The 24,411-nt window shown below is 36.7% G+C and overlaps 2 protein-coding genes across 2 annotated transcripts; both read right to left on the bottom strand.

Moving 5' to 3' along the window:
- Positions 1–2,670: 2,670 nt before the first annotated feature.
- LOC306771689 (gap junction gamma-1 protein-like) lies at positions 2,671–11,277 on the bottom strand (the record flags this gene model as incomplete). The annotated part of the gene is made up of 3 exons (XM_079260967.1): positions 11,228–11,277; positions 9,742–9,820; positions 2,671–4,109 (listed from the first exon to the last, which is right to left on the bottom strand). Exon 3 carries the CDS (start codon positions 4,054–4,056, stop codon positions 2,671–2,673), a length of 1,386 nt encoding a protein of 461 aa, XP_079117093.1. The 5' UTR covers positions 4,057–4,109; positions 9,742–9,820; positions 11,228–11,277.
- A 6,119-nt stretch (positions 11,278–17,396) lies between these two features.
- LOC306772009 (putative phosphatase phospho1) lies at positions 17,397–23,212 on the bottom strand. Its single transcript, XM_079261382.1, has 2 exons — positions 23,090–23,212; positions 17,397–19,164 (listed from the first exon to the last, which is right to left on the bottom strand). The coding sequence occupies exon 2, from the start codon at positions 19,146–19,148 to the stop codon at positions 18,372–18,374; it is 777 nt and encodes a 258-aa protein (XP_079117508.1). The 5' UTR covers positions 19,149–19,164; positions 23,090–23,212; the 3' UTR covers positions 17,397–18,371.
- Between the last annotated feature and the right edge of the window lie 1,199 nt (positions 23,213–24,411).

Below are 24,411 nucleotides of genomic sequence, written 5' to 3' on the forward strand. Positions count from 1 at the left end.
AATCTGATTTAAATACCTAAACTCTGCAAATAAAAACCAATTCGTACACTGAAAGGAGAATCTACAATCATCTATTAAAGTTTGAAGTCCAGCAATTTTCTGCCAAAGGTCAAACGCATTAGTTCTAGCAAATATATTAGCCAAAATAATGTAAAAAATTATAAATTAAAGAACGAAAGGGAAAGTTTTCTTGTGTTCATTTATCATCATGTATCATCAGACCACAGCTGGGCAATTCCAGTCTCCTCGCTGGCGAACAAACATGTTAGCTTTAACCGGCTGCAGCTAGCTTAGCTAAATTAGCCAAACTAATTCTCCACAACCGAAATAAAACAGCAGGTTCGTTTCAGCATCCCCCACGGCATTTGCTTTGAAGGGAGAAACGACGGTCCACTTACGTCTGGTTATTGCACTGAAAAGCTTCGATGAAATGGGTGATACTTTTGTTTTTATCAAGAGGTAGCGGAAACAAACCGCCGCTTTTTCAAAAACTCGGCGTGAGACGTGAACGTGGCGATTACGTTACATCCGGTACAACCAAATAAACGTATGTACACAAATAAAGACTTACCAGAAAGCTTATCGACGTGTGCAGTACTCGTGTTTTTTGAGCATGACAAAAATTATCATATTTTTCTAGATAACAATTTGTTTTTAGTTCCACGTTGTCTTCATTTTAAAAAAAAATCGATTTATTTGTTTCTCCTCTTGCATTGTAGGGTTGATTCATGAGAAATCAATGGCAAGCTTAAGTGTCTTAAAATATACCTCTTGTAACAAAGACAAAAATCTAAAATGTTTTTAAATACAGTAGTTTTGAAAATTTGGGACAAATTTCCACTATTTTTCTTTACCTTCAAAATGAACATACTTTTTAATGTGTATACTTGCTCAGCAAATTGAATAATTTGTGCTACATCTAAAGTAACTGCTCTGGTATGGATGAAGATAAGAAAATCTTTAGAGATAATCTGTGGAGAATTTTACCATTTATATTTATTCATGAAGGAAGGAAGCTGCTTTCTTCTGACTGCTCAAGTTGCAGGCAGGACCCTCTCCAGAAGTCTGGCACAAGCCATTTTCTCATCATTTCCCAGCAGAGGGCACTGTGTACAATTATAAAATTGGACCAAAATAACAAGAAGTAAACTAAAGTGCACTGATCACATATTTAATCCTAAAACGTGAAAGACTTGAAACCCATGAAAGACACAAAAATAAGACAAATTAAAACTTTTTATTAAAACATGCACATTTTGTTCATAAAAATATCTTTCAAAAATTGAAACAATGACAGTGCAAACAGCAAGCCCTACTGGCATCTCACTTTGAAATTCTGCAAACTTAGGTAAGTCTTTATACAAGGCCAAAATGAATAAAGATTAAATGCAGTTTCTTTTGATAGGAATATTACACAAACTACTGAACTACCTGTAATGATGAAAGAACCTGTGCAACACAAGTTAAAAACATAAAAATGTTAAGTATGATAAAGACTGAAAACACTGAACATGTAGGTTATGCCTTTAAATGCTGTCAATTTGTTTTCCACTTTACTTATATGACACTGCATCAAAACATCAATGAATAGAAGCTTATTTTTTCTCCCCAAAATGACACAAACTGTAAAATAAACAAATGAAACATTTGAAACATACTTATTGCTTTTCATTGTAGCTACAGACAGCGATCCACAATAAAACTGGTTTACTGAAAAAAGAACACACACACCATTTTGCATTCTCAAAAACAATATAATTCCAGACTTTGAAAGAAACTTTTCATATAGACAGCCAGACTTGTCCTCTTTTTAATCCATGGCAATGATAACATTTTGATAGAAAAAATATCTCTTCAGCTGCTGAACATAAAGTCAAACAGAAACAATGTGGAGCAGCTCTTACTGTTCAAGAAAGGCACTTCAAATGACAGGACAGAAGGTCCTGTTTATTCAAAACTGGCACCCAAATCCTAAACAAAAGTTTTTTCAAATTAACCACTAAAGATTAATTTATTCTTTTAAATGTTTTAACTGGAAATTTCTTTAAGTAAGGAGTTTCAGTAAGTTCTCATCTTGTTTACTTCGAATCCGATTTTTTGCTTTTTGCTAGTTCTTATTTATACATTAGTGGCAGAGTGTAGCTATTATTTTTTATCACTGCTCTTTGCAGAATGCTAAAAAAAAAAAAAAAAAAGCCGTAAAACTGAAACACAAGCTCAAATTTACTGTTATTGCCCCTGGGATCTTTTGTTTATTCCTGAAATGGAAAGGCTTGGTCCAGACCAACTTTTAAGATGAACCTTTGAATAAACATATTTTCAAACTCATAAAGACACTAATAAAGACGGACTCTTAGTACACTTGTGTAAACTCTAATTCACTTTTTTTTTTTTTTATTAAAGCCAATATCTGCAGTATAGCTGCATTAAAAGTGCAATATGTCACCTGTAAGAACAGCTAAGTTGGTAAAGGTGTGGTAAACGGTAAAGTTTGGTTATTGGACAGCACCATCAGTGTCAGGTTGTTCCTGACAAAAACATCTTTGCTTATGATTTTCATTGCTAGTTAATGCTGATATTGTAAATTAAAATTTGTTGCCCTATTGTATAATATTATTACTGTTGTAAACACTGTGTCTGCACAGTCTTTGCATCGTTTAAAGAGATCTTTCATATCCATTCAGAACCCTTTATCACTCCATACTTGCTGTTGCTACTGGTGCCGCTGCTGCCTCTTTCGGTGTCTGCCTTGCTGGAGGCGTGTCTGGAGGTCTGCCGGTGTTTACGTTCACGGTTAGGCTTGCTGTGGTTGTTATTGTGGCTCTGCTGCTGCTGACTGTAGACCTGATTGTCTGCCTTTAGCTTGTTCTGAGGCTGACCGATGATGTCCTTATGAGCATTTCTGGGGGCATCTGCCTTTCCAGCTCTGCACAGGTTTTCATCATTATTAGCGTGCTGCCGCCGCTCCTCTTGGGCAATATTCACATGGTTTTGTCGACACGTGATCTTAGCATTAGTGAGATCAGTGATGGGGAGGGGTTGGTTGTGATTCCCTTTTGACACCACAAGAGGCTTGATGGCGATGTTGTAGCCTGGTGGGGCTGATGGTGGGTTCCAGGTAAAAGGGTAGCTGCTGTAGTCATCCCCACTCAACCCTGCCTCATTAAGAACTCCATTTCCTCTTGCCAGTCCGTACAGTTCGTCCTCAGAGAGCTGCAGCCGGCGGGAACGCATCAGTTCACAGATGGTGCCGATGCCAAGGTGAAGCATCTCCCATATATTGAGTACCAGACAGAGAAGGGAGACAGCATACATGATGAGGAGAAAGATGGTCTTCTCAGTTGGCCTTGACACAAAGCAGTCCACACTATGTGGGCATGGCAGATCTGAGCAAACATAGCTGGCGGGAACAGCAAACCCATACAAGGCATACTGTCCACACAGGAAGGCCACTTCCATCACGGAGCGGGCCAACAGCTGGAGGACATAAATACGCATCAATCCATCCTCTTTGATCCGCTGACGTCCATCATGGCGAACTTTGCGTTTCATTTGCCTCTCTTTATTGTCTGCCTTTGCTGCCCCACCACGATCACTGTCCACCTCTGTCACTTCGTAGATCATGGGGTCTTCCTCATTATCATCCTCAGCCTCTTCAATGCCCCTATGCTGCTTTCTGCCAGCAAGATAGGGCTTCTTGGGTTTCCTTTGTGAAAAGCTGCTTGCTCCACCAGCATTTCCCTGCTCTTCTGTACGAGCGATTTTGTTGACAGCATAGCCGAGATACATGAGTGAAGGCGTTGCCACCAGAATAATTTGGAAGACCCAGAAGCGGACGTGGGAGAGTGGAGCGAAGGCGTCGTAGCAAACATTCTCACAACCAGGCTGGCCGGAGTTACAGACAAACTTACTCTGCTCATCATAGTATATGGACTCGCCTCCCACAGCTGTCAGGACTATCCGGAAAACAATGAGGACAGTTAGCCAGATCTTGCCCACAAATGTGGAATGATTGTGTATTTCTTCCAGCAGGCGAGTCAGGAAGCTCCAACTCATGGTAGTGGCAGGTAAATTACACAGAGAGGCAGCATATGCCTCCTGTTACTCCCCTGTGAAGATAGAAAGAGAAAAAGGAATTTACCTTTATGTCATACCGACACAACTTATGATTCAGTCATGAGTCAAATCAAACTATGAAAAGCTACACCTTTAGTTAAAGAATCTGCTGAAGGTGAAGTATAAACATAAAAAGTAGAAACCTGCCTCTTAAACCTGACTAGGTGGAGCAGTTTTACACATACACACATTAAAATCTAATTTTAACTTATGCTAACAGGGACTATTAAAATAATCTGAAACTTGTTAGAAATACTTAATATTATTAATGGTAACATGGACAATATTATACATTTTTAAATAAAACGGACCACTAAATAGGTTATTATGTAGATTAAAAATAAAGCACCAAGCTCTGTGGACCATAATCTCAACAGCAAATTCAGTTTGGTGAACTTTGCCTCCAGATATTTTTCCCAGAAAGTGTTGCTACAAAACAGGCCAAACTAGAAGTACTACCTTAGAGCTGAGTGGTTTTTTTTTTCAGCCTGTCAAACTGATTATAACCATGTTTTCCAATGGCTGCTTTTTAACCATTTGGAGAGATAAGCTTCATTTTAAGTTTGATTGAGATTTATTTAGATGTACAGTACTGTGCATCTCAAGCCAGGCTTTATTTCCTCATAGACTGCCAGTAAGATGCGTCTCTTCGCAAAGTTGTCTTTGAACTTGCATTCATAGAAATATGATGAACATAGGCTCAAAGAAATGTATTTACTTCTGGAGTTTGATGGGCATTTTTGAAGCAAATGTAAATAAAATCCCTAACGAAGTTCAAGAAATCTTAGATTCACCTGTAGGTAATTCCACAGTTTAAACTATGTAAAATAAGGTGAATATCAAGCTAACATTTGGAGCTGACTTCATATGATGGAGTGTGCTATTTTTTTCCAAATTACTTTACCATATGGTTCTGTATTCAGCTTAGCACAACTTGCTGCTGTTTTCACCCAGAAGTGAAAAATGATGTTAAATAGCCAGATCTGTCTTCCCACAGTAACCCAAAATATTTTTCCCATGTAAAGAAAAGAAAAATACCATTGCAGGACTCACAAATCACATCATAGGAATTCTAGCCTTCATCCCACATGGGGAAGAAAAAAACCTGAAGTTATTCAGCCTTTTTGTTTTTTGTCTCATATCATCTCTTTTCCAAACACTTGATATAAATAGGCCATCTTTATTATACACACTCTTCTACTGTAATCTAAGTTTTTTTTTTTTAAGTTGCTTCTGTTGGCATTAAAGGCTATGGGTACTTTGCTACTGTCCATGAGGCAAACCTTTCTCCAAACTAAAATCAACTTAAAAAACTATTTAAAAAGAGACCCATCCTTGTACTTTCTAAGACATGCTTCACTAACTGTTCATTTCTAAATAATAATAATAATAATAATAGTAACATAATAATATAATAATAACAGCTCTTACAAGTAATCCTTACCAGCTGTGCCCTTACAACTTGTGGTATTAATGTATAAAACTATCTAACTATAATTCCTATAAAGTAGCAACAATGAACTCTGGCATAAGTAACAAAAACTGTTATGTAACAAAGAAAATGACAAGTGAGTTAAACTTTTAAAGTGCACATACATTCCTAAATTAGTTTAATTTATTTAGTCAATGTTATCAAAAATCAAAATCATTGTTGTCCTCAGATTAACTCGATGCACGGATACGGCACTCTGTTTGACCTGAAGACACCTGTATGTTTGAGTCTAACACTGCACTCATCTCACTACTAGAAATGCTAAAGCATTATAGTTCAGTGAGGTGATAAAGGAATATTCCTGAAGCTGATCTGGTATTGTTTCTGTATAAATTAAGTGATATTATCAAAGTGTCGAATAGCTTTTCTTTTTGTCAGTTTTCTGTGACGTCTGAGGAGGAGTCTGTTATTTTCAGAGGGTCCTGACCACAGGCAATACTGGGGTTTGCTTTGTTTTTTAAATCAATCAACAATGCAAAATTAAATCATTAACACATTTTTTATTATTTTGATATTAACAGAGTAAATCATCAGCTGTATTTATGTTCCAGATATAAAAGATCCACTAACCCCTACATACTGCTTATTGGACAAGGTGAAAATAAACCTACAAGCAGGAAGTGACAACTTTATATTGATGTAATGACAATTATTCTTTATACTGAGACAGATCTAGCTACTTAAAATGTATAAGTTAAGATACATCCTGACTGTCTGACTCTGTAAAGAAAAAAGAAAAACTTGTCTGTCTCATTAAGACTCACGTGCCCTTTAAAACTGCACATCTGGCCGTGTTGTGTAATGCACCATTTGGAGGGCCAGTGGCACAGCTACTGTATCACCACCCAAACACGAATCTTAGTGACGACCAGAAACTGGGACGGTCCGCCACACCATTCAATGTCAGCTCATCAGCAAAGCAAAACAAGCTGCTGCACACTGTAAAGCACATTTAATTATAAGTCATAAACCTATAGATATTAGTGTATTTTATATCTTATTTAACTGGCAAATGCATGTCAGCATAGACTCAAAACTCAGATGTTGCTAACATACAGCTGAACCCAAAGTGCTGAAAACATAACCGCCTTCCCAGAGGTAAAAATGTGTACACACATTGCTGTTCTTCAATGGAGCCCTTTTACAAACGTGGACTACACAGAATTACTGCACTAATAAATCTGTTATACTGAGGATATTTCTCTTTCAGACTAAACATTATTTAACATTTATGTTCTTTGCAGCTTAACTCAGTCATACAGTGAAGGTGAAAACCAAGGTATGCATGCTACATTTCCCAAACACGAGATCAGACATCGGTCAGGTGTAATGCTCAAGGTCAGATTCTTCATGGCACTGCAGGAAAACTGTCATATCATGTTGCCTTGACAGTGCAACCTGGATAAAACAGTGACTGAAGCACTGACTATTTCATTAGTAAATTTATAGTCAATGGGTAAAATGTGTTGGGCTTTTCCAGATACATTGAGATTTCTCATTCCTTAAGCTGTGTAAAGAACATTTCTGACAGATCACATCCTGAACATTGTAAAAAGGTAAATTTATAGGTATAATGTTTTTCTGCCTCAGCTACCACATTTTTAGTCCCTGTCCATGTGATTTTGGTACCTAAACTTTATCAAACAAAAAGGAAAGTTTGGAAAAATAAAGTGAAAACTGCACTGGTTCAGATGAGAGACAAATGTAAGGTTTGTAGATGACAGTCATGGGCTGCACTGATTCGATTCAAATATGGACATTTTCATGCAAATGTCCACAATGCCACAGTACACAAGTCAATACATTCGGCTTTACATACTATGAAATAAAACCATTACTTTTCTTAATAAACTTGGCTGTTCAAATGAGGTGATATGGGACTTAAAGACTTCTTAAGCTGCAATTCAACTGTTGAAATCATCTCCACTTTTCCACCAAAGTTTATCAGGAGGTCCTCACCTCAGCCCACACCAAGCAGAGAATAAACAAAGCACTGGAGGAAACAAATTTCACCCCCAAAATCTGTGCTGGGCTGATTAAAAATAAACCTGGATCTTCTAAATCTTTATGACTGATCAAGTATTCCAAGCGTTTCATTTCATTTTAGGATTAATCCTCATAAAAACTTGTAAAATCAATTAATTTAAAGTTACTCAACAGGAGTAGTCTTTGCTGTTAGTAAGGAATCCGTTCAAAGTCAGACACTAAACACAGCTTTACTCAACTGAAAAGACAAAACATGCACAGAGAGCGGTGGTGGTCTGAGAGCACAAGAATGAATGGGATTCTATATTGAACTGTCTACGTAAACTGCTCTGATCAGCACAGCAGTTCTGCTGCAGAAGCAATTGTGATAATAAAGAAGTGACTTAGAGCAATCGAATGTTAATCTCTGATTGCTTCACGTCATTATGCTCTGAGGTACAAAACCATCCAAAATCCATAAAAGTGTGTAATATTAACAGATTTTTAATTTATCCTGCCAAGAAGCAGTCTGCTTGGCTGGACTCTTGAGGCTGCTTAGATGATGTCAAGAATTGGTCTGGACAAAGCAACACAACTGATCAGACTTAATTTGCTTAATATATCTTCTATCTTAACCCAACTTGAAATGCAATAGACCAAAGGCAAAAATAATATTTTATCACCTTGAAAAAAGTCGTTGAAGTTCCTAGTGGTGTTGGTGAAAATACTCCTTCGCTTGCAAATGATTTATTGCAATTAGAGTAAAAACTGCTGTTATCTGTCCTTTCTTTAGGCTAAGTTCAGAGTTTTAATAGTTTCATGTTGATGTGTCAGATAAAAAAAGAGAGGCTACATAAAGAGGCTCAACTGAAAAATGATTAATAATTAGAAAAATCAGTGGAAAGTTTGGACACCTCGGAGTTATACATATGAGCTTTATCTTTTAAATATTTATTGTTGTGTGAAAATCTGTTAATATGAGGGAATTTGGTTCAGACTTGTGGTGCTTTTAAAGTCAAACTGCGCAACCTTTCACAAAAAAATTAACAAGGTGCTCATTACTAGACAATGCTGACATGTTCAGAGTAACAGAAAGGAGTGCTTTTCTGAAAGAAGTTTAATAGAGCCACATTGAAAAGCCTGAGGGTGGTGCAGTGCACTGTCTCCAGATGTCTCCGATTCCTGGACGGGCAGCCTCCTGTTTGTTGCAGAGCCAGTAAAAGAATCCAGCTTTGTAAAAGCCTATCTAAGAAGGTTTCAAGCTGTGAACATGAAGGTTTGTGGTTTCCTTCACAGCTGTAAACATGATGCTCCACCCAAAACACTATCTTTGAGTATGAAACACCAACTATTTACTCAAAAAGGCAACTGTAAAAAGTTTGTAGCTTGCTGAGACTGCTCTTTCAGGTATTCTGGTTTTTTTTTTTTTACCCTAATTAGACACTCACTGCTCTGTGGAAAGCTCGAGTGTGGGGAAAATGTGGAATAAAAAAGGGGATGACTTACAACAAGGATCTGTCTTTGTTCAGCCAGGGAGCTAATACTTGGATGAAATTTTATTGTTGTTTCTATGACGCACGCAAAAGCCAATTCTACTGCCTTAGAAATGTGAAACATGCTAAAGGCAGGTTTTGAACACGACAAAGGCAGAAGCCATCATTTCAAACTTACTTAAATTGAGCAATGATTTATGGCCAATGGTGTGGATGTGGGGTCCACAGGATGTTTTGGATTAACATCTTGAAGCATCCAAAGGTCCAAAACACAAACAATGATTCAGTAGAGGCAACATAATTGGTTTGAGACACTCGCCTCTGGCAAAGACTATTAGGTTGACTATCCACAGTTAGTTGAGGAAAGTACAATTTGACAGCACAAACCATCCATTTTCTTACCGCACAGCTGAAGACTAAAAATGACTCTTTCATAGCTTAATCCAAGGATACACCTACCTTATAATTACATTTCTATATTATTTAGTTGTAATAATAGAAAAAAACTGCTGCAACATTTCTCCTAAATATTCATATATTTCATTGAGGAAGTGCAAAGCCAAATCTAGGTTTATGGAGTCTTTCATTCCCAAAACGATAACAACAACAGCCCTGCAGCAAAAAAAATGTGATAAAATAAAAGAAATATTTACACACTTAAATGTTGACCATTACCTCTGCATAATCCTTTGATTACTTCCTCTCCTCCTTGATAACTTGGGCAGAGTTACAAGAGATTTTAAACCCCATCAACCTGCAAGCATAGATGTTTAAAACAATTATTATTCATTCTCAGTTTGTTTGTTTTTTAAATTTGTAATTCATCTTTGTAAATGCATGTAATTATATTTTTCAATTGTTGAAAAATATTTCAAGTCTTAAGGTTGCAGAACACCTTAAAAAATGAAACGGCAAAGCAGCTTCAGGACATTTTGTGGCATTTCTGGACAACTAAGTCCAAATTTACAGTTTGAACACAAACACACACACAAAGCAATAAATTATTTACAGTTTTAAAAAATGTGTCTCTTAGCTTTAGGATCTCCCAATAAATGCAATTTATGATAGATGCACAGCATTCTGGTAATTACTTAATAAAATAAGTCAGCAATTTCTTTTGTTTGGTTGTAGCTACTTCTTACTTCTTATATAATTATTTTTTTATGTTGTTATTGTATGTTATTGACTACATTTAGCTGTATGTGGGTTTTTTTTTTGTTGTTGTTGTTTTTCTTTCAGCTGGTCTGATATAACCAGTCTATTGAGATATAACATGTAATCCACTCTGAGTTGGGTTTTAAAATTGACACCAAATTTTGCAGTCGGTATTATTACCATTAACATCTCTCCAGACATCTTGTCTAACACCCAGTTACAGCATCTTTCTGGTCACTAATTCAAACTTTGTAAACCTAAACAAAACCCATAGTGCAACTCTGTTTTAAATTAAATTTCTAAAATATAATTTAGAAAGTACATTTAAAAAATATTAAGTTTCTTAAAATTTGGGGTTAAAATCAGGCTACAGAATGCAATGGGTAACAACATTTGACATGACACCGTTAAATTATGTATTTATATTTCAATTTATTTCTCAGATTATTCTTGCTTTTTTTTTTTTTTTTTTTTTTTTTTAAATCTAACATATTTTGAAAGACACTAGTGATTTAACTCGTAGAACAAAGACAGCTGCATCCACTGACTAATGAAAATGACATAACAGCTTTATTTACTATTTGGTCTGAATGAAGCTTCATTAGCCTTAAATGCTAGCAGTAGGCTATGCTAACACCAACTTGACTGAACAGTCACACGAGTTTTCAGAAAAAGTTGCTTATTATGTTTGACTTAAAGAGCAGAAAATGTATTAACCATACCGAAGGTCATGACTTACTAGGAAAAACTATTTATGTACTTAAATAAAAAAAATAAAATACATAAATTGTCATCTTTTGCAGCCTTCTAGCAAGCCTTGATAAAATGCTACTCAGCTAAAATAACTGTTTTCCTTCCTTTTTTTAGCTTCAACATTTACACAAACTAAAGGAAAATAAAAGATATACCTTAATACCAACTTATATACGCTATTATTTCCTTTAAACTTTTAAACATGTCTAGTTATTTCTTAATGCATTGTCCTTCCCATAGTTCTCTTACTCACCTTTTCAGCGCACATTGATGGACGGTCAACCGGCTAAACGCAACCTCTACTGTGAAGCGGGAAAATGAGAAGCAAAGCGAGATTAACGATGTTCTCATAAGTGCGTAAAATGATCCCCTAAGTACAATTTTAGAAATGTTTGATTCATCTTAATGCCAGATTAGCTGTTTTTAGATCCATAAAACTGTAATGTCTGGGACACCGCCTGAGTGTGTGGAGAGAACTAACAGGCTGAACTGTGTAGGATAGAGACAGACGACGAAGGAGGAGTTTGAATCTGTGTGTGTGTGTGTGTGTGTGTGTGTGTGTGTGTGTGTGTGTGTGTGTGTGTGTGTGTGTGTGTGTGTGTGTGTGTGTGTGAGAGAGAGAGAGAGAGCGAAAGAAAGAAAATCAAGCATCTTGAGACAGTTTTCCTTCTTGCTGACAATGAAGCAAACCCTAAACCTAACCTAAACCTGTTTGGTTTATCTATTTAGGAATATTTCTATTGGGCATGTTCATGACATAAATCTAACTATTTAAAGCCATAGCATTGAATTGCAAAGATGTGTTTTTTCTCCGTTTGCACGACATTGACTTATGGTCATTATTTAAGCATTACATTAAGACAACTATTCAATCCATTGTCTATTCAGTATCACACCTTTTTCAGCTCACTGAACCTCAATCAGCAGAGTATCAGCGTCCATTTTTCTGCACATAGTGCATCTGCAGATAAATACCAAAGAATGACAAGGAAATACCAGTTCCACCACCTGGGTATGGGACATTGCATAACCAAACATTTTCACACAATTGTCATTGGGGCCTTTTCTCTTTCTGCATCTATTCTTGTATGAGGAAGATTATCTGAATGGTGATGGTGAACTTATTCAGTATTTTTCTGTGCAAAGGTGTGGATTATTGGCAGAGCATGTAAAACCTTGGCTTTTGTCTAGATACCTAAGCTTCATTGTAACCTTTCTAAATTTGTCTATGATAAGCAGAGTTGGTCACAAATCAGAACTTGTGATATGAAAAGTGTATTCAGATGGAAATGATGTGTTTAAAATATGGGTGTTTCATTTTCCATCAATTTATGCTCTTAAAAGGAATGTTTTGACTTATTATATAAATGCAACATAAGCTTTAAGGTACACAAAAGATATTTTTCTAATAAACATTTTCTTTAAATGTAGAGCACAAGTCTACAGAGAAACAAGAATAAACTAAAGAAAATAATCTTGGTAATAAGACCGAGCTACATGAAAAGCGATGACAGCAAATTTGAAAGATGGCAATGAAGTGCAAATAAATTACACTATGTAGCTGCAAAGAAATAGTGGCATCACGGCCTAGACATTTTTCAGATAGGCTACTTTATAAAAGTATGAATCTAAATCTTATAAGTACCCTCTTTTATAATACAATTCCCCACTGAAACCTTTGGTCCTCATAATTCAATTTCGCAGCGATTTGTAACATCACACACTGCATTGCAGATTGTCAGTTCATCAAACTCTCACAACTTCTCATAACATGAGCATTCAGGAAAGCCTCAGTGAGGTTTATTTCATCATATTAAACATCCTCAAGGACATGCAGATAAAATTCAAGCATTGTTTCCGCAGCTGATGACCCACAAGTGGAGGAATCCTGGTTTATCTCTACAGCTCATCTCAAGGACAGTAGATAAAAGTCAGCTCAGAAAGGCCATACTTCTCTCTCCTTTCCATCTCCATCTGTTGCTAACTGGCTGTTTCTTTCTCTCTCTGGGAATTAGAACTATTAAGCTTGACTTTTGGCTGGCATTGTATCCTAAACTACAGAATCACCAGAAGAATCAAATGCAGAGCGGTGGAAAAACAGTCCTAATCAGCCTGATAGCATTTTGGCACAAGATGCTTCCATCCTAATTCAGAATGACCTCCTACAAGGCTGAAGTCCCCTAACTGAGTTATCTTTCACCTCGGAAGGAGTAATTGAATGGAGAAGAATCAATGAGGTTATCCATAAAAGCAATCATCAGACAGCTCTGGCAATTTAAAACATTTCAACAGCGTCTCTGGTTATTGGTGGGAAGAAAGGCTGTATCAGCTGCTTTTTGGATATTGACAAGTAGACAAAAGGCTGAAGTGATCCTCAAATACAAATTGTCATCTTTCTACACATATTGATTTTAACACAATTTTTTTCTTTCCATTTAAATACCTCTGGAGGTCACTTCCATTTGTGTTTTGTCTATTAAATATCAATAAACACAGTTCTTACTCTGTTCTTAGAAATTCCAGATGAAAGATTGATTCTGGTAGGACAAGTTATTCAGGGGCTGTTTTATTTTTATTTTATTTTTATTTAAACAACAAGTGTACAGAATAGACATATAAAGCAGATTGAGTGTGTGTGTCAAGTGTTTTGTACAGTCAGCTTTTTGCTGGTGTCACAGTGAACTGATGACTATACAGTCATTTACAATATAATGCTCCACAACAGCAGTGGGATGGGATCACCCTGGGGAGGGACAGAGTGACAGATGAGATCATGGACAAAAAACAGATATGGAAAGAGAACAACCTTAAAGAGATTTAATACAGAGATCACGTCTTTATGTGATGTGACTGAAGTCAATGTCGAGAGGAAGAATGAAGCGAAGACAAAACTAAAATATGGGTTAAATGCAATAATTTGATCTTGGCAGGATAATTAAAGGCAAAAAAAGGCCAACGTTTCTTCCTTGTAAAAAAAAAAAAGCTGCATCAACAAATAATTTGGATGACTTTAACAGCATCTCAAACTCAAAGAACCCCAAGTTAAATTTGTCATTACAGCCTTGAGCTTTTGCTGTCACATCCTATGAGAGATGCTTTGTGACTTTACTTAATGCTCATTATAATGTTGTCACTCTGTTTTCTTATTAATCCAGTGCAACACAACACCCTCTCAGCTAAAAGATGGACATGTTCTAAGAACTGACCAAAGTCACTTTCACGGGGAGGGGTGAACTACTGAGTGGGGTGCATTCAAATGTTTTGACTTGTCGCCATCTGCTGGTCAAAACGTAGCACAGCACACTGTAAAGTGGTTTCTGCTGGACCTTGAAACTCTTTCTTTATTTCACAGTCTTATGGGTGTCAGAGCTGTCTGTATTTCCTCAGGAGATAGATGCCTTCAGTAAGATGTTAAATATGTTGGGGAGTTCCTTTAACTTATTATTCTATGTTGCTGTCTGCTGGGGCGGTAGCATTACAGAGAAGGGCAAGAGGAGGCTGAACAACCTGGTGAAAGAGGGTTTTTTAAAAAATTTATTTTATACACATTTTTTTTTTTTTAAAGAGCCTTCTTTAGTGGTGGATTAAGACTAGACCCACTGTGCACTGTGCTGCTGGTGTTTGACAACAAAGACCATCCTCTTCCTCACATCCTTGTTAGTTAAAAGAGCAGTCGCAATGAACGGCTCATTTTTCTGTGTACAGAAAAAACAAGATTTAGCAGGTGCTTGTTTGCCCCCTGCTTCAATCTTATTGTTTAGTCCTCTTAATCCTTTTTGCCTTGTGTGATTGAACTGTTCATTCTGTTCTTAGTTTGTGTTTTTACAACTTTATTTAATTCTAATACTTATTTATCTTTTTAAGGGTGGCTGTTTCTTTAAATGAGAAACCAACCAAATTTTGCTTTGGGTATTAATAGTCTTTCTTTCTTTCTGTCTCTCTCTCTCTCTATCTATCTATCTTCTAAAACAGAAAATGTTAGTAAAAGTCTTACATTTTCACACCCTAGGACTCTGAAAGGGTCAACAAACTGCGACATAAAACAGTTTTTCTTTCAAAATGACCCCCTGAAAGTATGTAGATTGAGGTAATCTCTAATGTTACAACCTCATCTTTACTTTTCACAGACATTTGTTTTGCTTTACTACACGCTTGAACTACTATCAAATCCTTTTTTAATCCTGTTGCCATCCGAGTTGCTGTAGCTACACATCATCTGCCCTCTGTCGCCTATCATCCACTCCTCTGTCTACACTCTCCTCAGCTTCCCTCCAGTCTTGCACTTGTCTTCATTTTGACCTGAAGCTGGATGAGGGTCTGCAACTTGACAAAGTGGTTCAGATGACTCATCTAACTTCAGGTCTCCTCCATTGTCTGCTTCAAAAACAACTTCTATTTAAGAAGGAAGATTACACAATCTAAGTCTCCTTCATACTGACCCCACATCCCACCTCCTTCTTCTTTAATTTTCATCAACAATGGCTCTTGTACATATGAACCTAAAATCAGTGTTTACTCTGTCTGAAGAGTTTTACTACAATCACTTATTAATAAGATTTATTAATGCAATCACTACAAAGAAACTGTTTATCAGTCTTGTGACTTTTTCTTTGAGGGTCGTGTCTAATGTTTGTCAACCAGAGTTGGAAGAATTTTTTTTTATAAACAGAGAATCATGGATTCCTGTTTGGTTCTGGTCCTTTACAGTGCTAATCATCCAAGTTTTCTTTTCATCTATGTAGCTAAGTTTCAGGTCTTCAACTTTGATTTGATAAAGCTGGGAGAACTGAGGTTTCTCTTCATCTTTTTCACAGAAATATTGACTCTGCGCCTATCAGCTTCCTTCTCCCCTAATACTGTGTTCCTTCCTGACTGATTCCGACTTCCTCCTCTTCCTCCTTTATGACCCTGGGCTCTGCCATTTCAGACCGGTGTTTTAGGTAAGCTACTGATTCTGGTCAAGCATTGATTCAGTTTTTTAATGAATGATCTTAAAACTAGCTGAAGTACCTCATAGGTTCAATTTTAAGAAACAACTTTGTTTTGTCCAAATATCTGCATTGTCCTGGTTCCACACAGGAGCAGAGTGAGCTCACTGGAGCACAAACGCAGGAGTGGACATCAAATATGGCTGAAACAACAGTGTCTGATTCAGAAGACATAGAGACAGAAGCTACAAACATCCCCCTGTCAGCATATTCAAATGTTTGCCTTACAGACTATAAAAAAGAACAGACATGTCACACAATGTCAACTGTGTCTGCCAAACAAGTTGACATTTCAGTCCACAAAAAACCCACTTGTTTCATGTGGTAAATACCTTCTTATTTTATTTTATTAAAAAAAAAACAAAAAAACAATAAATCTTACTCAGAAAGTTCTCAGTATTTCAGAACTTTTTTCATTAAGTACTTTGATACTTTTTTTTGAGTAATTTTTTGGTTTGCTGCTTTTTACTTGACGATATTTGACTCTGGTTACTGGTTAAGAGTTTCAGAAATAAAGAACACAGCTTACAGACATAGTCAGATAATGGCTTTATATTCCATTGATGCATTTACATCAAATGTTTGATACACACAAAATCAAGTGTGGAGAAACCACAAAACCAAAACAAAGGTAATCTATCAACTGAACAGAGTCTTAACAGCACATCCTACCACTTGGTTATCTTCACAGGATTACAGTTTGATTAAAAACCCTGTTTTTTTTTTATTATTCACATCCCTGAAAATTGAACGTCTTGCTTCCAGTTTAACCTTTGTTTGTTATCACGTATAAAGCATTTAATTATTGCACAAACCCAACATCTACACATGGTTGCAAGCTTTTACATGTTTAACAATTGTAACATCACATGGTAAAAAGCTCACACACCTTTAGTTTCCTAATCACAAAGGATCTTGATCTCAAAGAATTTCAGGGTCATACCCATTACACCTCCTGAACACAGACATTTCCAGTCACAAATAAAACATTTTTTTCTTTGGACAGCAAATGTAACAATGCAAATACACATATATTGTATATTTTTGCTTGCTTTCCTTCTACTTCCTGAGAAACTAAACCCACTAGTTTATGGACACTTTCAGCACTTAAACAGCATCATGTTGCTTGTTAAAGTTATTTTATCAGGTAACAAACACACTACTTTGCTGTTTCATCAGCACCCAATTCTTTCTATTGCTTACAGCTTGATTTTGTAAAAAAATATTTTAAAAATATGAATGTACCTAATGAATGGAGAAATACACACACACACACACACACACACACACACACACACACATATATATATATATATATATATATATATATATATATATATATATATATATATATATATATATATATATATATATATATATATATATATGTATATATATATATATATATATATATATATATATATACACCCTGTCATGAAGTCAGAGAGACAGAATGAGGTTACTTACTGAGTTAATAATGCAAAAAACTTTCACAGCACTGTCGCCTCACAGCAATACATTTAAACACAAAGTATGACCTGTAAGGAAATTTAAATATTCGCTTGAAGTTTTAATGAGGTGTTAATATTAGCTAATAACACTTACTGCACACACAGGTTTAATGTTTATATTTGGTGCTTTGTTTTCTACCTTCTATCGTTGCTTCTTCGGGTATGATGCTGGGCCAACAGGCAGATGCATGGCTACAACGTTCCTATTGCATTTCATGCTGGTGTACATTACAGTTGTGTAATCAATCCTTGGATTAGGTATCAGGCTGTGGGCCCAAGTCTTTGCAACCTTATCTTTGTTCTATAGCATCCTTTTCCCTCCCTGACACAACATGTGTGTTCCTTTGTCCAAGACATGGCTGTAACAACCAGCCGTCATCGAGGCCATCGATAGATAATTGGAACTGGAAGAGTTTTAAGCTTGCTTGGTCAGATTTCTACATACATGTGTACAGTAGCTGTAAAGAAAAAATGTTACCATAAACGTTTCTCAGAACTGGAATACTGACATATTGACATGTAAATTGCATTCTCTCAAGCAGATGATTTGTTGAATGTGGTGATTTAATCTAAAAATGGAGGAGATCACAGCACTTTGGTTGAAAAGGTCTTCAGAGACCCAGAATGTGTTTAATGATGAATACTGTACATTTCTGTGATAATGTCCACCTCCAGGCAATTTTATTTTGCATTTCCACTGGAGTTCTTGAAACTGCACAAACCATGAATACCAATTATATATTGGCCAAGTTTTGAAAGTTGTCCAATTTTTTTTGTCTTTATTTTATAAAAACTTTATCAATTGTGGCTGAATTCAAATCATACTCTTTAATTAGGATTGTTGAAAGGTTTCTGTTTTTTCCCCCACCTCTTTCATTCTCCTTTGTACACACAGTATTCATCTCTCCTCCATTATTTTCTTCAAACAGTCTACTATGTCCTCACCACTGACCCAAGGAACTATGTTGGCCTTGAACTTGGCAGACTTGGACTGCTGCATCTCCACCAGCAGCCTGTGCATGGGGAAATCCCTCCTGGCGAAGGCTGTGTCCTGCGGCCCCAGGGCCTGAGAGGGGCACACATCATTTGCCCCATCCCCAATGTAAAACACCCTCTGGAAGGGAGTGCCACCTCGCTCCTTTTGCCGGCCTGCTAGATACTCTCGAAGGATTGACTGCTTGCACATGTTGTCAGGGCAACGGGAACATGAGTGTGAGTGAAAAGGCAGAAGCACAAGCTGACCGGTGGCATTGAAACTGCCTGGGTTTGTGAAAATCTTCCTGAAAAGATGACGCACCCCAGCATGCTGCAGCCATGTTTCTATAAAATACATGTTGGCGTCAGAAATCACCACCAGCTCAAAGTCCTGCTGGTGACTCTGCAGATACTGGAAGAGCTTCAGTAGGCCGGGAGTGGGTGGGATCTTCTCCACCGCCGAATGGATGGATTCTTTAGACACACCCTGCTCCGCCATGTAAGCCAGGATCTTCTGCGAGTGCTCGTTGTAGTGCCCTTCGTGGTAGCTGTCTCTCAGCCAGGCAGGAAGCTGCTGGCCTGGCAGAACCTGCACCACAGCATCATCACTGCTTTCACCGATGATGGTCTCATCAAAGTCAAACAACACCAGAAAACGTTCCTCTGACATTGCGTGTGCTGCGGTTGGCTGAGACGTCATCTTTGGTGTGGGGTCCCTGTCCGGAACAAAGAGGTAGAAAAAACAAGAAAGTCAGAAAAGTTTTTTTATTTTTATTTTTCCAATAATAACGACCAGAGAGGCACGCTGTTCTAGCTATTTTATTTGAACCCAGCCTCCAAATAAAACAAAATGCCAAAGATACCAGCAGTTTGTCTCACACGGTTCCCAGAGTCAGGAAGAAATTAAAATTCCTGAAAACTCTTTACAAGGCCATAAAGTGAAGGAGAAATGTGTTCAGATTGAGACAGCAATTAAAAAAAAGAAAGGAATGCATAAACAGGGTGTCTAATACACTAAGTGGAAGAAAAACAGCCAAATCCACAACCCTGTACTGCAGCATCCTCTACTGCAGCTACTTTCCACTCAGACATTGTTACATTCCTTTAGCGACACTGATTTAGACACGCTAGATGTTATTACAGCGCCAGTCCCATTTATACCAAGCCAATATGTCAAGAGCAAAAAGCTTTTGCAGGCACTAGAATGAGCCGAATAGGCCTCAGTCTAGCTTTTCCACAAGTAAAGCCAGTCTGTCATGAAGTGAAATGAGCAATGGTGGGCTGAAATTCTCTCAATGCATTGTAGTCTATTTTTAATTTATACTTTAAAAAATCCCTTCAAAGGCACGGAGCTCTTCATAAATAGACAAAAACAAAAATAAAACAGAATTAAGTTCTTACGTCTTCTTGCAGATGGGCCTGGACTCTTATCAGGTGGCTCACTAAAAGTACATTAATTTCACATTATTTTGCCATCTTTTGTGGAAAATACCAAGTAAATCAGTGATTCTGAACTGATGTGTCCCAACCCAAAAATATGTACCGGACCTCTATTCAATGGGTCTCAGCAAAATGTTGTCAGGAGCTGAAAACACCCCTCAGCTTTCCGTGATTTATTTCTCCAAACGCGAGTCTATAATGTCAGTTTTATTCCTGAGGTTGAAGTGAGTGGACTTTATTTTCTTGAAAAGAGTTTTTTAGGGTTTACTGATCAGGGAATCAGAACAAACCTTGTCTTTGTTGACTTCTTTTTGTTGAATCTATTTGTGGTAAAATCTGTTATGTTGGTCGTCACAGATTCAATGAGTATTCTCGGCTAATTTGATTTTATTTAACATTTAAAGACAGTTTAGGAACAAGCTTTTAACACCAAAACACCAAATGAGACTGTGGAAAACTGCTGTTACGGTAATATTTTCATGGCACCCTCATGCCTGAAGTTTGCTTCAGGCACTGAAGGCACTGGATAGTTTTTTCCAGTGCAGTTTTTATATAATCATTGAGAAGCTAGTCAGCTAAAGCTATATATTTCTGAGTTTATTTGAACTATTATCAATTGTTTCAGTTTTTCATGTTGTTGTTTGTGCATGTCACTACTGTTAATTCTGTACAATCTGATGTTTAAACATTAAATATATTTGGAAAGATGGAAACTTTTGCTGATTTGGGTCCTGGACTGTTGTCAAAGGGGGTGATGGAGAATTTGAAAGTCCAACCAGTTAACAACCACTGATGTAAATTTAATAAAAAGAGTTGGTATTTTTAAAATAAAATGACCTCCTCTCACCAGTATGTGGTGCTCTAAGCTTGTGGAAGATTGGGTTGTCTACATTTGTGTTTGAACAACATCTTTCATTGTTTCTTTCTTGTCACTCAATACTTGTCCTATCTGATCCTGTCTGACATTATCACACAGAAACACCAGTCTTCAGACTCTGGCTTGCTCTCCACTCCACATACCAGACTGAGGACTTCCAGAGCCTTCCAGAGAACACTCAGGATCCTGCTGATATCTGACTTCCGTCCCATCTCTGGACACTTTTTAGAAACACGTCATCTAATCACCACGGCATAATAAAAATCTTAGTTTTTTTTTAATTGGTTGAGATTTATGTTACGCATCTGTGTTTTATTTAATACTCATTGTTATTTTCATTGCTCTTATTTTCAAACAGTGAAATTCATCATCCTGTAATAAATGCACCTTTCAACAAAACCTTAACAGCATGACCACTTAGCATGGTGCAGTTCTTCAGACTGAGTGGTGAAGATATATCACCATTAACTCTTTAGGAGTTGGTGAACCCCTGGAAATGACAAAACTTTGCACCACAATTACATCATAGATTAGCTTCCTTATGGGGAGAAATATGTTTATGGCAACTAAAAAATACAGAGGTAGGTATGTTTTTTTTTTTTTTTTTTTTTTTTTAAATTTACTTTTATTTGAGTTTATGAGACATTTTGCATCATTTTTTGGGAAAAACTTCAAAATCCTGTTGAAGGCAATCTTATGTTATATTTAAAAAAAAAAAAAATCAGACTTTTCTCCATTTTTTATGGGTCAGGCTTTAAAGGGTTAAATGATATCAAACTCAATCATAACTAAACAAGTTACTCAAGGCAAAGACATTAATCTAATCCCATTATGAGAAAAATAACCTCAATTTACCTAATCATGCTATAAAGTACCATTCACAGTTTCTGCTGACTTTCCTTGTTTCAGTGAAAAGATTTGAAATGTCATCTTTGTTTCTTCTTGCAGTCACTCACAAGCTCAGAAGTTTTGACAAGTTATTACAGGCAAAGCTCCTTAGTAATGAAATTTGCATTCCACAATAGAGACTCTTTTGCTTGTTGGCTCACTCTCAAAACTCGCAGGAGAAACTCAGTGACTCCACCAAGACAAGACAATAACTACAACCAACTACAGCAATACAAAAAGAAACTGTGACAGTTTGGGTCAAAATTTAGCCTCAGCACTCATAAATAAGCACATATAACTCTATTTTTAGAGCACGTTCTCTTGAACAAAATACACAATCATTTAATAAAACTTGATAAGACATTAGCAGTTTGTACAAACTCTATAGAATCTGATTCGCCTCTAATCAACATGACTGATAACAGCAAATAATAAAATAATTTTAGTGGATAATTCTTATAAACTGTATAGTATTAAATGCTGACTTTTACTCAACTTTTAATCAGTTGCATACTTCACTTAGGATTTTTTCCAACACTAAAGATGGCAGTGAATGAGAATGTGCACTGTCTGATGCTGACATCTCCCTCCCAGTCTGTGTTATGGCCTGAGATGTGATGACTCTCTGAAGGCCCTGCCATATTGTATAGCCTAGATGCAATTTTATTCTTATCAAACCACTCAGTGACCCATTGTGCCACATGGATGGAGGATGTTATACTGGAAGAGCCTGATTCCATCAGAATAGTAGTTAATCTCAAACCACATAACAGAAGTCTTTCACCCAGATCAACTCTATTAATTGGAGCTATCCAAACAATGTCCCCATTGCCAAGCAAAGCCACCAAATATCCTCTCAGGATAGTCAAGGTTAAGTTGTCACTGAATCAGAATAATACAGTGTAACGTAATACATTACTAGGAGGATAACTGGAAGGGATTGAGGGCTGTATGCCCTGTAAAAGATTAGGATTTATGTAGGTCATGCCTAACCCCTTTTTCGTGATTATCTTGTATATCTACCAACATTTTCTTGACAGTGTCAACTCAGCGTAACGACATCAGATTTGCTTAGTAACCTGTCATGAAACTGCAGTGCTGCTGCTCTGGTACAGCGTGTGCCAAGTGAGCGCATGAGTGTCCCCTTAAGAAACGGCAACTACATTATTAACAGTGCATGTTCACACACTAAGCTATCTAATTTTAAACCTTGTGGGCTATTCCTGTATGAGGTTACCACTGAAAGTCATTAGCGCGCCCTCGCCAGTGCTCATTAGTCAAACTGACCGGGTACAGTAGAAATGTCCAAGCACGCATTAAAAAAATAAATAAAACAAAAAAGGCAAAGTCAAATAATGAAATTACACACAGTCAGTAAGCTGGTATAAAACGAAGAAAAATAATATATGAATTATTTTTTTTAAAAGTGGGCCTACCGGTGGTGGTGGGCAGAGGAGCGGGAACTGTACAGGTAAGGTGTCCGGCTCCGCCAGCCGCATCTCAGTGACGCGGTAAGATTTGTTAAACGAGACTCGGAGCAGCGCGGTGGGTATTCCCGTTTAAAGCTGCGTCAAGCCAGATGCTGCAAATATACAACATCCGGTAGGCGCATTCAAAATAAAACTTCCCTAGTTTGAGGCAGCATAAAATAACCGGAATAAATACGTTTTCAGTTGTTTTTCTAAAAAAAAGTGAGCAAAGTACAATTAAAGAAATTAGTCAAATAATTTATTAAAGACAAAGTATCATACACGCGTGCGTGCATACACCCACACACTCACATACAACTCTTTGCATGTATGTTGCTTTAAGTGGCCTATTTTAATTTTATAGTAGCTGAACTGTAATAAAGTTATTAATCCTTATGGTTTTCAAACTTTACACATTTTAAATTCCATCACAACGTGGTGATATTAATATATTATTTTATATGCATTTTTATATAGTGGTGTATTAAAATTAAAAATGTCTATTAAAAAGATATTCCAAACTGCAGGTGTTTTGGCTGGCTTTGGCTTGTTTGTTTGTTTGTTTGTTTTTTGTTTTTTTTAAGAACCAGGGCCACGACTTAGTTCCAGAAAAAAACAAAAACAACAACAAAAACAACAACAAAAAACAAAACAAAACAAAACAAAAAACAAGCAAACAAACAAACTGGAGAAAAGAAAACAAAGACTCGTGGTCAAAGTGTACAAAGAATAACTCTTTCACAAAAAAGTTAATACCCATTCTAAGTGTTAAAAAAATACAGTACAGTACTACCTGAGTAAACTGCAATAAAAAAAAGAAGAGAAATGTGAATACATGTAGATATTCAACTGTATGCCTGTAAGCTTACTTAACTCATAAGAACACACTTTGACATAATGAAAATGTCTAAATAATACATTTTTATGGGACATTGGCAAAACGAATTGATAGCATTTCACGTGTATATAACACAAATAGTAGATGAGTCTGTGACCATACCCATTTCAGTTTGTGTACACACTGCTGAAGAAGCAGAGGGAATTGAAATCATTGAGAAGAAAACAAGTAAAACAGCTTACATTTCTATTTTGATAGCACTGAAAATTTCATTTACATATTTACAAATTTAACTTATTTTATTAGAAAGTCCAATCTCCAAGACATATTTTTGTGATTTCAAGTCTTCAAATGTAATTTACTGTACAACTGGTGAGGTGGTATTTTGGTTTGTCCCCTAGACTTGTAATTTGACACCGTAACTGAGTACAAGTCATGTCCTACAAGTGAT

This window comes from Telmatherina bonti (genome assembly GCF_933228915.1).
Source record: "Telmatherina bonti genome assembly, chromosome: 21".
Taxonomy (NCBI): domain Eukaryota; kingdom Metazoa; phylum Chordata; class Actinopteri; order Atheriniformes; family Telmatherinidae; genus Telmatherina; species Telmatherina bonti.